At 36.0% G+C, this 17,376-nt stretch overlaps 1 protein-coding gene across 1 annotated transcript in view; it reads right to left on the reverse strand.

The window, feature by feature from the left end:
• The window catches only part of MYCBP2 (MYC binding protein 2), a 171,666-nt gene that overhangs the window by 25,580 nt on the left and 128,710 nt on the right, over positions 1-17,376 (reverse strand). The window contains exons 55-58 of the mRNA XM_041471250.1: positions 2,988-4,631; positions 1,920-2,089; positions 930-1,174; positions 71-238 (exon numbers count right to left, since the gene is read on the reverse strand). Of these exons, the coding sequence (XP_041327184.1) occupies positions 71-238; positions 930-1,174; positions 1,920-2,089; positions 2,988-4,631 (2,227 nt within the window). The remainder of the gene's footprint in view (positions 1-70; positions 239-929; positions 1,175-1,919; positions 2,090-2,987; positions 4,632-17,376) is intronic.

Here is a 17,376-nt window from a genome sequence, read left to right on the forward strand (position 1 = left end):
TTTTTTTTAAATTGGTGTTATACAACTGTTTTAACATTTGTATGTAGCATCTAGAATTACAGGGAAGTACCTTGGGGGCATAGATTTCATGTTACTCTCTGGCTCTTCGAAGACATTCGGGCTCGCATCAGGAGTAACGGAGATGTACGGTGCAGGTACTGAAGTTGAACGCAAGTATCTCATCTCATCCTGGAACAGGTTGTCATCCTGGTACCCAACAAAATTTTCATGATGATGCCTAAACCAAATGAAATTTTAAAATTAGGATTAAAGATTAAAACCTGCTGAAACACACATGCGTACACAAAAGTTGTTTTGCCAATACACCTCATCAGCCAATGCTAGTCATGTACTCTTCAACTATTAATGTTTTTAAGCTGGTAGTGGCTTTGAAGTGTTCATGGAAGAGGCAGTGGCATTCTCAATCAACAGGTAGTGAGGATCACTCTTTTCTAACTTTCAGTATTTTCGTCAGATATTTCCTGAATGTATTTTAGGTCCAAAAGTCTACCCAACATAGATGAGACACTACCGTGACATTTACTTAGAATTACCAAGAAAGCACAAGTCTTCTGATTTCCTTTTTACTACTTTTAACTGTGAAGAGAAAAAAGGAGCACATATGTCTGCTACTAACACACTAAGTTAAACTCTTTGGGAAATTCTGAATTCTTTGGACAGAAACTGAACTGTTATAAAATATTTAGCATCTGAAAGCAACTTAGGGCAAATTTGACTCTAGGAGAAAATACAATCTAAAAGATTGAACAAGATCATGGATCAAAACAGACAGAAGAAAAAAACATGAAGAATTAGGAAAATATGTATTTTTCTACATAAGTTTTAATTTAGTTTACACACACATTTTTATCCAATGCTCTACACAGATGAGTGTTAGAATCAATATTCAATACACATCTTTTAATTACCTTGCTAATGTCTGTAGATAGAGACATGGCATCTTAATGGGAAAGTCTTCAGAAATTCCTTCTTTTAGACTGGGAAGTTGAGATTGGAATGCTTTTGCAGGGTTATAGCAGAGGATACTGGGTTCAGCAGCACTACTCAGTGATAGTAAATACAGTGCATTTGCTTTAATCACTTGATGAGCTTCCATAGTTGGCAAGGCACGAGGTGTCTTAACTTGCATTGGTTTTCTCCTAGATTGTTTAATCTAGATAATTTAAATAAGGCATAATTAAATTCACCACAGGAAAATCTGAGAACCTAGCTCATACTACAGCTGCTTAGTTCTACCTGTTGTAAAATGCCTCCTAAGACAGAACATATTTCTCTAACTTTCCTACCTTTGCAAACTTTTAATAGTTTGATAGTTCTGACATTTGCCTCAAGATTAATTTTGTGTGCAAAAAGTTTCAAAAGGTTTAGCTTAAAAATAGAGTTAAATTAGCATCATTAACATCAATGTATTTGCATACTTTGAGGAAGATTTTCAAATTAGTCCTTGAAGACCACTACAAGAAAAACACTTTTTGCACTATTCCCATTAAAAACTCCTCTAGTGGCATCTTGTATGCAAAGATCTGGATTATTAGAATCATTAAAAAAAAACCTATAAACATGAAGTTAAAACAGCACTCATTTTAGCAAACAAATAAAACCACTCAAAATTAAATAAACTGACAGACACTTAACAACATTATTACATTCAATCCTGTCGTTATACTGGGATAAAAAATAAAATTACTTTACAAATTTGAGCACACTATCATCTGAAGGGAAGAAAACCTGTCAGAACCCAGCAAAGTTTCTATTTTATTATCTTAAACCTAACAATAAGGATAAGACAATATTCCCGAATTATGAAATTCCGAATTTCTTAAACTAGCCCTTCTTTTCAAGTTGTGAACGCAGGACTATTAAGCAGATAGAAAGTTAAACACATGAGCTGAAAATACCTTCTCTCTTGCTGCTGCTTGCTTTTCACGGAGATACTTTTCTCGGCATCGATCGCACACCAAATACCACGTGCTCCCTCCAATGCCACCATCGCCACAATTCCCAGCCCATCCTCCACAGAAGTGCCCAATGCTGTTGTAACCTTGGCCACCTGCATAGCGGCCACAGCCTACATGGGGGAAAGGTGACAACAACTGATTTCAAAAGCAGGATTTTTATTCTATTATTCATTGCTGTAAAAGAAGGATGAAGAGGGGAGAAAGGGAGATGCTTGTCTTTTCCTGGCCTCATTTTCTACTTTTCTCTACATCTGAATTGGTTACAGAACAAGGGTCCTGTCCGTGTATCCCACCAGTGTCCAAAGAATACAAACGCACTGCAGTTTTCAAGTTTTATAAAGAACTTGTCCAAAGCATGAACAGCTCCCTATTCAGACAGATAAGTTATGGTTAAGGTCAGTATTATAAGTTAGCCGACAATACTTTGTACTTTAACAAACACAAAAATCTCTCGCCTCCTAGCTAACAAAGCTTAAGAGGGAATGGAGGATATTCTTTTCCTGATTAGAGTTTCCCAGAAAGATCCAGGACTTTAACTTTGCACACACAGAGCTAAAAAATAGTACAGACCAATGAGTACATCAAAAATATTAAGTCACTGATACAGTACTGACAGAGCAGACAGAAGTTTCGACTCTTGACAGTAGACCAGAAACAGAAAACTTCTACCAATTGTAGAAACTCTAACCGACCAATCTAATTTTTTATTTCCATTTCCTCAGCAGTTTCAAATCCTAAAGTGTAAAACATGGCATGTTCCTGAAGAGCTACTGTAAAGTCAGAGCATTATTTTGACATTGTTTCAAACAACTAAAAAACTTTAGATCCCTAACTACTTAAAATTACACACAAAAATGTGCAAATAATCTGTATGCAAGTGTAACTTTAAACTTACTGTATGTAATATAAAGGATAGCCTGACACATTCTCGTAACAGCAACTAACTCCAAAATGTGTGTGAAATATACTTTATGGATGGAAATGGGAATTAAAAATATGGAGTCTTACCTGGATGAGCTTGTCTCATGTGGTAAGTCACTGGATATGGATGGGATTCTCCACACAACTCACAGATGGTATCTTTTTCAGGTCCTCCTACTGCAAGTTGGGCCATCTCTCCAAAAAGATTTCCCCTTGGCCTAGCTTCAACCTTTTCTTTTTTCTTTTTCTCCTTTTTGGCTTTCTTGTTGTCTTTGTCACTTTCTTTCTTCTTTAACACTGCACAAGAACCAGGACTTGGAAAAATCATGTTTTGGGAAGCTGCTTTAATAGTTGCTAAAGAAATATCTTCCCAGAAAGCTACTAAGTGCTGCAGTGTTAACGGAAGAGGAGACTTAGATTTCATTGCGTGATGACTGGATGTTTCAAAGGAGGTAGTTTCATTTTTTCCATCCTCACACTTTTCATGCAGAGGTGGTTCTTTTAACATTGAGAGGACTTTGTTTTTATTGATGCTACCCATTTTAGATATATCTGGTCCGTGAGGTGAGATGTTAAACATGTTGAGAGCAGATGATATTTCCAATGAATGTCTATTTTTCAACTTGGTTTCTTTTTCCTCTGCAGGTTGTTGAGTAAGACTGCTCCGTATGGGTGCATGCTCTTTGGACAGTTCTGGATTAAACTTCAAAAAAGATGAGCATGCCATGGCATCATGAACTATTCCTTCATGCCAAAGAAATGCAGCAAATACGGCTCGAGCACATTCTGCAACAGAAGGTGACATTGCTTGCTTGGCAGGCTCTATGGGCTTTGATCCATCTCCTTTGAAAAGGAAGTTGGATTTTTCCTTTTTGGGTCTTGTGTGCCTGCCAGCACATTTACGGCTCACTTTTGGAGATGCTCTCATGTCTTGCTCATCTTTCAGTGGTGCTTTTCCAATGCTAAAATGAACTTTATTAGAACCATCGTCCAGGCTTCTGAATTCGGTGTTGTCTTCACAGGTGGTATCTGTAATGCTGTCAGTCTTTAAAGTACTCGAAGTACAGACTTCAACTACCTCACTGTGAAGATTTTCTTGTACGACGTGAGGGGAAGGAGCTCTATTTTCAGTTTCTGGTGCAGGTTTTTCATCTTTTGTAGTAATTTTTGGTTTGGGTGAAGTGGACCTCCCCCTTAAGGGTTCTGTCAGTGGCACTTTCTTTTTGCGAAGGGTGTCTGGATCTAACGTGTAAGAATCTGATTTGGAGCGTTCTCGAGGAGGATCAAGCTTTGTTTTTACAGGGGATGAAGCTTTCTGAGGTAGAGTTTTGTCATTGGGTGATGAGGATCGTGGAGAACTAGCACCAGATCTAATGCCTGTAAGCGTCTTTGTCTTTGGAGAAGACGACCGAGTTCCCGGTCCTGGAGATTCAGCTCTCAGACCAGGAGTTGTTCTTCCATCAGTTTTTAGTGTTTGCAAAGTGTTATGATTTGGCGACAAAGACCTGCTGTGCGAGTCTGAGCGCAACTTTGCAGCGTCTGATTTCAGCATCAGGCACTCGCTGGCTGATAGGCCATCGGTACTTCTGGGTTTCTTCTGCTCGGCAGCAGCTCGGTTCATGCGCACATCAAGCTTGGGCGACCTGCAGTCAGCTCTGTGCTTTGATGCCATGTCTGATTTTCCTGCTGGAGAAATCGGTCTAGCAGCTCCTGTGAAATTCATTCGGTCACCTGTATAATGTTTCATAATTGAATTGTTACATGCTGACAGTGACACCCTTAATAGTACAAAACAAAGACTGAAGATCTGAACACAAGATAAATATCAAACACATACTTCTGTTCACATCAAAATGAAAGGAAACATGAAGGGTTCTTTTTCCCCCTAAAATACTTTTCATACATTTCTCTTCCCAAAGATACACAGAAACAAGTGTTAGGAAGTTTTTACAGAGAAAACACTACTGTGGAGGTATCAAAAGGCACACTTCACTCTTTCTACAAAACAGTAGTAAAGGAAGCACAATTTACATCCTTAAGTGAAATTCCAGGCATTAACTAAGTTTACCACAGTTGCAACAGAAACCAGGGACTATTTATCTATTATCTCAATGTGTGTGACAGGCTGCAACAGGAGACTTGAACAGAGATCAAATGTATTGCCAGATTTATTTTCTTCAATGCTCAAAAGCCAGGAATTGCAGGAAGTAAACACCGTTAGTAAAGCAAATTGGGCAAGAGGCTTGCAAATATGCTCAAAATGACTCAAATGGATAATCTATGAAATCTACTTTTTCAAATGGAAAATCTACCTCATGTTCTGCTACCAAAACACTTAAACCCCCCTCCAAAACAACAAAGCCACTTTTTTCAACCACTAAGTTAAATGGCCAACTCTGGTCAACAACGTCCTCCTACTTTGATGCACTCATTTATTGTTCCTATGCACACTGATTGTGCACATACATTAATCTACAGAGCTGCAAGACTATAAGAGCTATAAGACTATAAGAGCTGTAAGAACTACAGGAAGCTTAGTACAAGTACATACAAAACAAGTGTATGTACAAAGTAGCTTATTAAGGAAATTTGCTCCAGATTCACCTCTGTGATCCAAGTCTCTCTTGTAGAACTGTATTATGAAAATTAATCCAAGCAATAAGGAAATTACTGGCAAGCAATGCAGCAGTTAATACAGCTGTCTCTCCACAAATCCTTACAGCAAAATCTTGAATGCAGAGTTAGATCCTTTTGATTTGAATGGATTTTCATTAGTCAAACAAGAGTAGTGTTTCCCTAACAAGCCTGCAGAATTACGCAAAATCTTGAATGCAGAGTTTTTTCAAATCTTTTGATTTGAATGGGTTTTCATTAGTCAAACAAGAGTAGTGTTTCCCTAACAAGCCTGCAGAATTAGGACACAATTTGGGAATATTATACATTTCTAGATACTAAAAGGTTATTTGCATTTGCCTGGGCATATTTTTGGGAAAGCAACTATTTGTTAAAAAATAAAGTTTCAATTAATCAGACAAAATTCGCAAATTTAAACCCTGATTTCTAATGGGAACAGGATAGACAGTCATCTTTTATCTAGCACCTTCAGTATTAGAAGATGTGAAATCAGTGTCTACTTTCTTATTCATTATGGGATCTGAAGTAACTTCATGTTGTTCTCAATCACTAACACTTACCCCTACCCTAGAAAATATGTAGATGCAATTTTTTCTAACTATTATCTCTTCTAATATAAAAAACAACCAAGAAAAATTTAGAGCAAAAGTTAGCAACCAAGATGCTTCCTCAGGTTACAAAAAATTATTATTTATTTGTTATTTCCATATTTAAATACCTTACAATAAAATTAACAACGGGAAAAAAGTGAAGGTAATTAATTATATTGCAATATTCAACAAGCCTGAAAGTTAGAATATTTTTCTGCTTTCCCAAGACATGGCAGAAGTTCATACTTTTCTGAGCAGAGAAGAAATATTGTGTCTATATTCAAGAATAATACATCAAATGTAAGCAATAAAATATAACGATAATATAGCAAGTATTTATCATCCTAATCAATTTTGAGAGTCTAATCTGTCTTTATTTTTACAAGTTCTATAATTGTTTTTCACTTGGAAGGGGGAAGTTGGAATAGGAAGGCAAGAAATAACATGGTAAATTGTGGTTTACAAAATGACTGTTCTTGTTAAAAGAAAAAAAAGCTTTGAAAATATCAGTCCAAGCATTTCAACCATACCAGCTTAATTATTCACCAGTTTTACTCATGAGCTATTTTGAGATGCTTATTTTGTGATAAATTCTGAAATGCAAATTGGAACTACTTCTATACACATTTTTCCCAGTCTGCCAGATGAGAAAATACTTCTGATTCAAAGTTTTACAGAATGCCTCAGTAAAGAGAAAAGAAAGTGAAAAGATGATAATCATTTTAGAGGACACATAACACTTCAAGTCATTCAGCAAATGGATGCATAAAGTACATGCATGATTAGCAAATACCAATGAGGAAAACTTTCCAGAACAAAACTGCTTATGAAAGGTATAGCCTAACAATAGCTTCCAACAACAAAAGTATCTTGTTTTTTTAAAAAACCAAAGTTTTGGATTTGCACATATAAATAATCCTCACTAGCATTCAAGAGTATCAGCAAAAAAAGAAAAATCTCCCAAAGGAAAAACTGCATAAAACAGCAAACTGCTGTCTCTCTACGCAAAAACCCCCCAGATTTTACTTCCTGTTTCCTCTTATATACCTCTTTTGCCTATTGTTTGAAAACAGCTGTAATTAGACTAATAGTCACTTTCCATTTTACAAAGCAAAGACAGCTAGATTGTGTATCATGGAGTTGCTGCAACTCAGGAAGGCAACACTGAATGATTACATCAGATGAGCTCCCAGAACATTCGCTTTCAAAACATTTTCTTACATGAATGAAATGGAAATGAATGGAAGGAGGAAGAAAAACAAACCCAAAACATTTTGCAGGTAAACAATCTGAATAACCTTGCTCTGTTGGCATGCATACCCACCCTTCAGTTTGTGAGAGAGAGATGAAATAGCAGAGGCAGGCCCAGCTACATCACTAGTTTTGTAAATACGCTCACGAGAAGCAAGGCAGCAGGATGGAGTTTCTACAGTGGAAAACAGTTGCACAGAAGCAGCACAGATTCAATGCAAAAGCAGCAAAGATAAAAACAAGCATTTAAAATGATATGCAACTTCTTTGTTACGTATTCTGAATTCAGTGTTTAGATTCCTACATTAGTTTTCAATGACAGACAGTGGTTTGTAGTAGAATGTAGTAGATCAGCTTCCTTGATCTAAAAACACAATTTCAATCTTAGTTTCTAGGATCTAAAAATGTAATATATGAGGGCTAGCCAATGAGATTTATGGTTTATTATAAAAACCAGCAGTGTCTAGTTTTGAACTGAACCTGGGTTTGAGATGTAAACATTTAATCTGTAAATTCAGAAATTAATTATTTAGAACTTCAATATGGCCTTCCAGATGATCAACTTACACATTCTTTAGTGAAAATTAGAGAACAACTAGTTTTGTTTTGAACTCTTGTTAATCACTGGAAAGAATGAAAAAAAATACATTAAACACATCAAAACTCGGTTTTCAAAACTGATTGCTTCTCAATAATGTAATATTTTGAAAAACTTCACTTAAGTAATGTGGAGTTCCTCAATACAACAAACGTAACTAGCAGTAGATGAATGTCTACCAAACAGTACACAGATGAAAAAAAAACTGTATCAGCTCTTAAAAATAATTTTGATTTAAGAAGAATTCTGATGTCATCCAAGATAATTTCAGTAGAGTGTACTGATACCAAATCTGTTAGAAGTACAACTCTACAAAAATGAAACTTAGAGAGAAATAATAGGGACTTTTCGTTTCAGTCTATAATTCAAGTTTTCTATTTTTTTCTGGTTTTAATTTTAAGTCTTATTCCTTCATTTGGAGAAAAAAAAGTAAAATTCTTACTGAAGTAGTAATTGTAAAGAAAATGTGTATGTTAGAAGATACTGTTTTAGATACACCCTTTTGTACAAATGGAGTAAGGTAGTTGTATTGAAAATAAATTATTTCCTACACTGTTTAAGATATGTTTTTGTTCTGGTAATATATTTACTAACTTGTACACTCAACAAGCCTGCAATGAGTTATGGTTCTAGAAACTCTGCAATGAGAATGTGTTCATACATTTGAAGTAAGAATTTCATTCTTTAAAAAAAGAAACTAATCCTTAATTTCTCAACACTCTACTAACACAGATTTAACACCAGTATTACCTACTTTTGATACCTACAAATGATTTGGAGAGATCCAGTAACAACTATATAGCTTCTGAGTAACAGGATGTCACTCTGTCAATTTTTAAAGGTAAAAGGCAGACAAACAGTAGGAGCACAAAACAGCAGTAGCAGCAAACCTAAAAAGGTTGATTTGATACACTAGCACCCCACTCTAATATATATAAATAATGAAAGGAAAATGTTTACAAAATCCACTTTCATGAAAGCACATGTATACTTCATTCTTTCACTCTGTCTCTGAGAACACTTACATTTTACAATATTGTAATCTAGTGTTGACTGATGTACTACTACTTCACAATCATTTCAAGGGGACTGCAGGCCCAGCAGTATGACAATCTACGTATACCCAGGATAACTGGACAGCCTCAGGGACTAACACTTTGATCAGGATTCCCTCTTCCTGAAACATCCTCAAAGACTACAAAGACCTGAAATACAAGACAGGCAAGTCTGTCTCATGAGCCATTCAAATGTGACAGCGTGCCTTTAGTCCCGCTCTTTCCTTCAATTTGGCAATAGCCCCAGCTTGAAAAGCTACCCAATGTGGAGACATAAGAGGCAATTACATTTCTATGGCAGGATGCAATCTTTTAACAGCTCTGCCTTCTTCCTCTGAGGAAACCCAGGAAGGAAGACATACCACTAACTGGTTCATGTGAGTCTTCTTTAAACAAACTCTGTAACAATGACATAAAATGTCACTGGAAAATGGAGTCAACTTCAAGTTTCTTCTGAAATCCCACTGCTTTTCTGCATCATGATGAAGGAAAGCACTGACCTGCCTTTGCTGCACTGCCTAAGAAATGGATGCCTCTTAAAAACAATGTACTCTTCTTTTACTGACATGGAAACTGCACTACAGCTGTTAGCTGAATTTCCTCAAGCACTTCTATCAACGTATCTTTCTTCACCTCCTGAAAATGCCAAATGTCATAGTAGCAGCAGGACTAGGACTTCTTTAGAAATTATTTTTCCATGAATCAAAGAATGCACTGAAGCAAAAAAAAAAAAAAAAAACCAAAAAAACCTTGAGTATTAAAAAAGAAAAATATATTTAGTATGGTAAAAGTAGGAGTATGAGTGGAATAAATGAATGAAAGCAAAATCTGAAATATGGTATAATGAGAAAAATGTTAGCAATATTCTATACCAATGGTGGGGTTTGGAACACTAACACTTGAGCTCCTGTGCTGGAAAGGCAGATAAAAAAAGAATTCTATGCTTTTCTAATTTGTAACTACAACTTCTGAAGATGTTGTATGAGGAGATTAGTTCTAAAAAAACCCTGACACAATTTGTACTCTTTCTCCAACCTTTACCATACCAGCCCTCCAAGAATGGTTTTGGATCAACCTGGCCAAATATATGTTTCATACGTACCCTTGCCTATAGAACGTGAAAAGCCTAGGTTATGAGATCATCTAATTTAGCTCGAATTTTCAGGAATGATGCCTTGGCAATATGTAGCATGTGAAAAAATAATTAGACCAGTCGTGTCATTGGTTTAACTGATGATTAAATCACACACAGAAGAGATCACCATGCCTGGTTGAGAAGACTCTCTCCATTTATTTTACTGAAATACTACCAAGAAGCACATCTTACGTGCTCCATATGTGTGCTGGTCTTTTGTGTCCTCTCTACAGTTTTAGAAAATGCAGACAGAAGCACTGTGGTTCTAAATGCAATTTCACCAACACCTAGATGGGAAAGGAACAAAACCAAAAAGAAACTGATTGCACAATACTGAAAGGACGTATTGAGGAACTCCTGACAAGAATGGCAGGAACTGATGATGGATGGCTGGACTGCAGCTCTGCAGCACAAACTGGAAAGGAAGCAGCCTGACAGGACACTGTATTGAACAGCAGCCCAGCACTGCAGCTTCTGCTGGACAGGAAGCAGTATCTCAAGCAAGCTGCCAGGGCTGCACTGAAGGAAGGTCAACATATCAGAAGTCACAGGGGTCCAAAGCTTTTTAGCCCAGAAATTCATTCCTCATTTGCAGTATCAACGCAGGTGTGAGGAAACATGGCAAAAAGGTCTAACACTGGTGACTGCAAAGTCTCACACTTCCCTCCTTAACTCCAGAGCTCAACAGCCAATCATCAAATTTTGGTAACTGCTGCTGGACAGCATGCCAAGATCCTGTTACCCACACTTGCCACATCTAAGGAGATTTATGACCTAGCACATTGCTGAAGGTTGAGAAACAAGATCTTCCATGACCCTCTAGGCTTCCACACTGCCCCTACGCTCTGAACTCAAACAGAAATTTGAGTCTTCTACGCTTTTAACAAATTTCATTGACAAATAAATCAAGCAACCAGTACTAATCTTGTGGGTATAGGAGTTTGCAGTCAGAAGCAAATCTGTTACTGATGGTCTTCCAAACTTGTCAGAAGCAAGCATAAGCAGGCTGCAGCAATTACAGCCTGTTTTAGTCAAATATCCAAGGAAGAAACATATATAAACTTGTGATCTTAATGGAAAAAAATTCTTGCTAAGACTCCAAGTTAATACAGATGTTCCTGTACTCCAAGGTAGGTTTTGCCAGCTCTTCTACATTTTCTGAACTTTTAGTTGCACACAAGATTGACAAAGAATTAAAATAAATGGCAAGAGTACCTTAATTTTGTCTGTCCCTGTGAAAAAGAAAACAATCTCTTGTATAATATGTCTGAAAATTAGCATAGGAATTAAGCAGGACAGAACAATCAGCCCTTCACAGATTTCTAGCAAATAAAACAAAACCGAGTAACAGAGTTTCCCTTTTGTTTTTTCTAATATCCCTTCTGCAACAAATTTTTTGATATAACACAGAGTGCTGTGGTAACTCATTTATGATGCGAAAGGAGTAACAGAGACACTTTTTACTTCTTCAAGCATCATAACTCAGGAGGTGACTGTCCTAAACTGCAGTATTTCTGAAAAAAACCAAAAAACAAACAAGACACTGTGTTGGAGGATAAAATGTGACAAATCCTTTCCTTCTTTCGTAAGTGAAAGATGAATTTGCAAACCAAACCTCAAGGACAGAAAAATCTGCTGAAAAACCAGCCACCTACAAACAGTTCGAAGGAAAACTATAATCTGTCACCAGCACAAAGTATGTTTATATCATATCAAGATTTTTCTTCCTATTATAAAAATCTAAATTAAGGAAATAATTCTAGATGGCATTTAGCAGGATCCTAGCTTTCCTCAGAATTAATCAAATTTCTCCCCAGGGGTAGAGATATCTGAGGAAGAACAGAAAATGTAAACAGTAGACTGAACTATTTAGTCTGACTTGCAATCAAGATTGGCATTTAGTATATAACATTTGCACGTGGGGAAATCTAGGCTGGCACAACTTTTTTCAACTGTTAGACTACCATTAGTCCATTTAATAAAACAGTATATTGACTATAAACATTCATTTTAATTTCAAAATCTAACTTTACTGCAGGAAGTACTTAAGGATGGAGCACATAATTGGAAACTAAAACTAAGCTTGTCTAGGGCAAAAATTCAATTGACTTGATATGGACTCTTAAGGTATGCTGTTTAGTGGACTTGACTTTTAATTACATGTTTGGTAACAGGAGGCTATAAAGTGATTTAGAAGTAATTAAAATTGCATACTTAAAATGAGTTTTTGTTACAGTTCTAATATAACTGCATAAAACTATTAAATGAACAAGTATATTGATATAGTCTTACAGGCATCCCTGACTATATGCTGAATTTGGATGAACTTGCAAATGGAGTATGAACAGATGTGCAAAAGACTAAGGAAATTTGAACAAGAAGTCTCCCACATTATTCTTAAACAAATATGTTAATATTTCTCTCCTTTAAGAATAATTTACATTATCTGCATCAAACCTGACACTGGATAATAAACTGTTTAAAAAAAAAAGTCTTTGTATCAAATAATAGTCAGTGACCAGTACACCAGTTCAGGCTGACAATTTCCTCCCTTCTGGAAGGGCAAATCACCAAATTGGTTGAGACCTTGTACTAAGATAAGATCCCAAATCAGACACAAGTTCAAAAAAATTTTCTAGTTTCATCATTTTTTTATTTGGTAGACCACCAGTGTTCTTCCCCTACCTGACAAACAAAAGGCTTCCATTTGATTTGGATCCTTATTAAAACACAAAACATGGATGTACCTTACTGAATACAGTTTATCTACACATCTTGGACAGAGAAATCCATTAAGCAAGATCTTGTTGGGCAATCAAAAATGATGCTTTTGTTTTCATACAATATAGGTCTAAATGCTAAAAGACATATAATCTGAAATGTGAAATAACACAATTAGGGTTATTTTTGATGCAAAGCTGAGTAACTGATTTTACCTTGCTGAACAACAGAAAAAAAACCTAAAAGTGATGGGAAAGAACAAATATTTGACAAATTCTCAGCGAGGGTGTGCTGATGTCACTGGCAGTCAGCTGTTTTATCTGAGTTTGGAATATTCTGCTGGAATGGTGTTAAGCATTAGGATGTTGGTGTAAGCCCAGCAAAACTACAGAAGATCACAGTCAAAAGATTTCTGACAATCCTCATAAAAGTGAATTAGAAACCTTAATCTAGCTCTCACATGAAAGACTTCACTGTCACTTCAATAAGCTGAGCTGGAGAGATGCAGGACTGCATATACACAGAGATTGAACTGACTGCCAGGGTCAACAAGGAAGAGCTAAGGCACCTCAGAGAGACAGTTTGTGGGAGACAGGGATAAAGGAGTATTCCTGTGACCTGTGCTGTAACTGTTCTGCATGTAAGAGAGAATTTAGTGCAGTATCAGCTATCCATCATGAATGCTGAGCTTTTAGTTTTCATTAATCAAAACAGCTTCCTGTCCTCCCGTCAGTAATCAGGTTAGCTGGTATTCACCTCAACAAGCAAACTTTCATTACCATGCCAATCCCATGAACACCCCACAGAAATTATTTCTTATGAGTAGTGCCAAGTTATTCCCACTGTCCAGCTGCATCGCTAAAGTTAGAAGCAATGACAGAAACAAAACAGAACAAAACCAGGAATTTAGGAAGTAAAAAAAGTTAACACCTGTGTACTTACTGCAGTGCATTATTGATGTTAAAAAAATTATCAACATTTTGTACTATATGATATATTTACCTTATTTATAAACCAGAATTGCATAAAATATTGGAAATGCACTTTCATGATTTGTCTATGGCGAAAAACACATACAAACCCAAAATACTGTCAATATAAAAATTATAGTTGAACAAGTATACTTCTTTGGGAGCATTAGCTCACATGCTTCTGATTCATGAAAAACTTAAAAAAACAAAACCAGAAAGGTGCACTGTGGGATGATTAGTAGCTGGTAAGCAACTGAGAACAGCAACATCAAAGCTGCAGAAACGGACTGATGAGGCAGGTAAGGCTGACAAACTTACTCTGAAGCTGTGGCTGAGGCTGCTGGAAGGAAAGGGGCTGTCCGAACACAAATGGACTGTGGACAAGGGAAGAGGGAGGTTTTGCAGCTTGATCAAAGATGGAAGGAGCTGGGAGATTTGGCCGTGACTGAATGGAATTCAGTATGGCACTCAGTTGGTCACCTGTAGTGGGCAAAACAGTCAAAACTACAACCTGTTACCTGTCATTCTCCAGAAAGGCAGAGTAAAATGGTACTCAAAGTTTAAATGATGATAATAAAGCTCATAAGTCTCATTTAGCCACATACAACTCTGGTTGTGGCTAAACAGAAAAATCCCACTCCATGCATGGCAATAAAATTACTGGTTTTTAAGGCTCATGGATATTTTACTGCAATTATTTTAAACATTTCAAAATAGAGATTTATATTTGCCTCGCTTAAAAATGAAGAGCAGCCAAAGAAAAAACCAGAAATCCCTAGCATCTACAGTAATACACACATGCAACAGTACATGCAGAAAAAACATTAGAAAAACTGATGAGAAGGGAAAGCTAACATGTAATTAGGCTTCGGCAAATGTATTTCTGTGCCAATGCTTCAGTAAATATTTGCTCATTTTTGTAAATATTTTTAAAACTATTCTGTTGGTTTTGGATGTCAGATTGAAGGTAATTTTAAAAATCCGTGAGTACCACTTAAGAACTGGAACTGGTTTTCTGAAGAATTACCTACATTTGCTGTGAGGCAAACGAAGGTCTTCAACAAAGCTAGCATGTTAAAATCAAGAGTTTTAATTTCTGAATGCCAATTTTCAAAAAACTCTATGTGAGCATTAGAAATACATGACGCCTCAGAAAGAAGGCCACACCATGTTGTAACTTGAAGTATACTTAGTAATATGAAGTAGGAGACACCTGAGATTCTCTCAAATTCTTGATGTGAACCATCACCAGACAAATCCTAACAATGCCACTTTATTCTGAAAATTCCTATGACTTTGACAGCATTGTAGAAAACCTAGTATAGTGTATATATATATATATATAGTTTTAGCAGCTCACACAGAATTTACGTTTTTAGATTATTATCAAATATCTTTTTAAAGAATTAGAGAAAGACCAGTAGATGTATCAAACCCAATACTACCTAAGAACTTCTAAGTTGAATTTATTTTCTTGATATTTTACCTTAAAAAGTAAGAAGACAAAAATACCAGAAAATCGCTGGAATGTCCTTCTAAAAAAATCATCTACAGGAATCAATGAATCCATTTTATTTCACTGTTTTGGAAGTAGCATACCTAAAAACTACTTTCAGCAGCAATCATTCCTACCTTAAAAACTTAGAAGTGACTGAACAATCTGGTCTAGGGTGGGGTTTGGACCTAGGTGATCTCTAAGGTCCCTTCCAACCCCAGTCATTCTGTGATTTACACGTCTGACAAACTGTTATTCTTAAATGTAACATGCCTAATTCCTAAAATGAGTAATTATTTTAAAGGGAAGAATATCTGAGAAGAAGTTGAAAGTCATCTGTCCACAACAATCAAATATGGAGGTAGGTAGGGCCAATCATGTGGAATATTAAAAACTTGCCTGTAACACAGAAAGCTGGAAGAGAGAAGACAGCTAAATCAAACAGATTCCTTGGGGGAGTCAAGTCTTCTTTCTTGCAAGTAATACTGTAAACCTTAAATTAACAGTTTTACAGTAGGAAACCCTATTACCTACTGTAGAACTACACACCTATTACGGGGATCTTTAGATTTGATCAGTTATTTTGAAACACTCTTGGATGGGACTGAATTTTCATCAAAACCATGGCATTCGTATAGAAGTACTTTTAACAAACAAGCCCCTCCAAAAGAAGTGCTTCCTTTGGAAATTCTCCTAAGAGATTGTTCCTGTGCTTTCCATTTTTAATTTTTCACAAAACTCAGAGCTTCTTAGACCTGAGAATACAGAAAAACTGCATACAAAGTAATGGTACAGCTGAAGAATTCTATTTTTGGGAAAGTAAGACCATTATTCTTTCAATATAGTTGCCAACAACTCTCCACTCTTGAGCAATTCAGAAGGAAATACAGTTCACAGACTGCATGAAGTCATGTAGCTGACTTGTTCATTCACACTAAGTGTCACAACTTGAGAGTATCTTGAGAAAATAATGCATACAAAATAGTATGGAATGCAATGCCAGGAGTAGCTTCCAAATGTTTTGTAACTGTATTATCCCAAATAAACACCTCTGAACTGCTTAAGATGTAGTAAAGAGAATCACAATGTCTTCAGAAATCAAGATGCCTGTTAACATAGCATATTCATCTCAAAGACTTTATCTTTGGACAGCGCAGAAAAAAAAATTGTTGTCTTAATACATTTTTGCAGAAAAATCAACAGATAATATTTCTGCACTATTACACAATTGACATTGAGAGACAAGCTGTAATACTGCCTCGCATCTTAGATACTTCCACTTTTGTGATTCCACCACTACTCTGAAATGAGTATGGATGAACTGGGAAAAGAAGATTTAAAAGGCTCTATAAAACAAAAGGAAAATGCTTCAACTTATCCAGCCTTTGTCCAAAAAAGAGGGTGTCCTATAACAATGCATAGACAAGTATGAACCACACTGTACACAGTAAACCACTGTGAAATGATATAGAACTATTTGATGTTGTGACATTAACAGAATAGACTATTTAGGAATAATTATTTTCCTAATCTTCTCTCCTTTAAAATAAGTTTTAAGTTATTTTATTTAGGATACCATGAAGAAATATATGCTGGTGCTAAAAAACACATAGCACACCTTAGGCCCCTATTTGTAGTGGCATAGACTATAGCAGTGTAAGAATACAATAACAGAGCTCCATGTTTCAGGAATGTTTCTCAAGAACCTCATGGAAAGTCCCTTCTGTATTATTAAATCTGCTAGAACTAACAAAGAAATGAACAGAAGTCATGCAGATTGAGTTTATTTTGATGGCTTTTACATATGTGTTTACATCTTGCCAACAAAACAAACCATGATTAAAAGAAACAATTATTTTCTATCAGTAAAAAAAAAAAAAAATAGAATTTATTTATTTTCCAGCAGTTCTAACTGGTATGTATGTGATTGCAAGGTAACTTCAGTTTTATAATTTCTTTTTTTAATTCCACAACAAATTTTAAATGGCATGTTTTATCTTGTCAACCCATTAAAGGCACTTAAAAA

Source organism: Pyrgilauda ruficollis, unplaced genomic scaffold, assembly GCF_017590135.1.
Source record: "Pyrgilauda ruficollis isolate IOZ18807 unplaced genomic scaffold, ASM1759013v1 scaffold26, whole genome shotgun sequence".
Taxonomy (NCBI): Eukaryota; Metazoa; Chordata; class Aves; order Passeriformes; family Passeridae; genus Pyrgilauda; species Pyrgilauda ruficollis.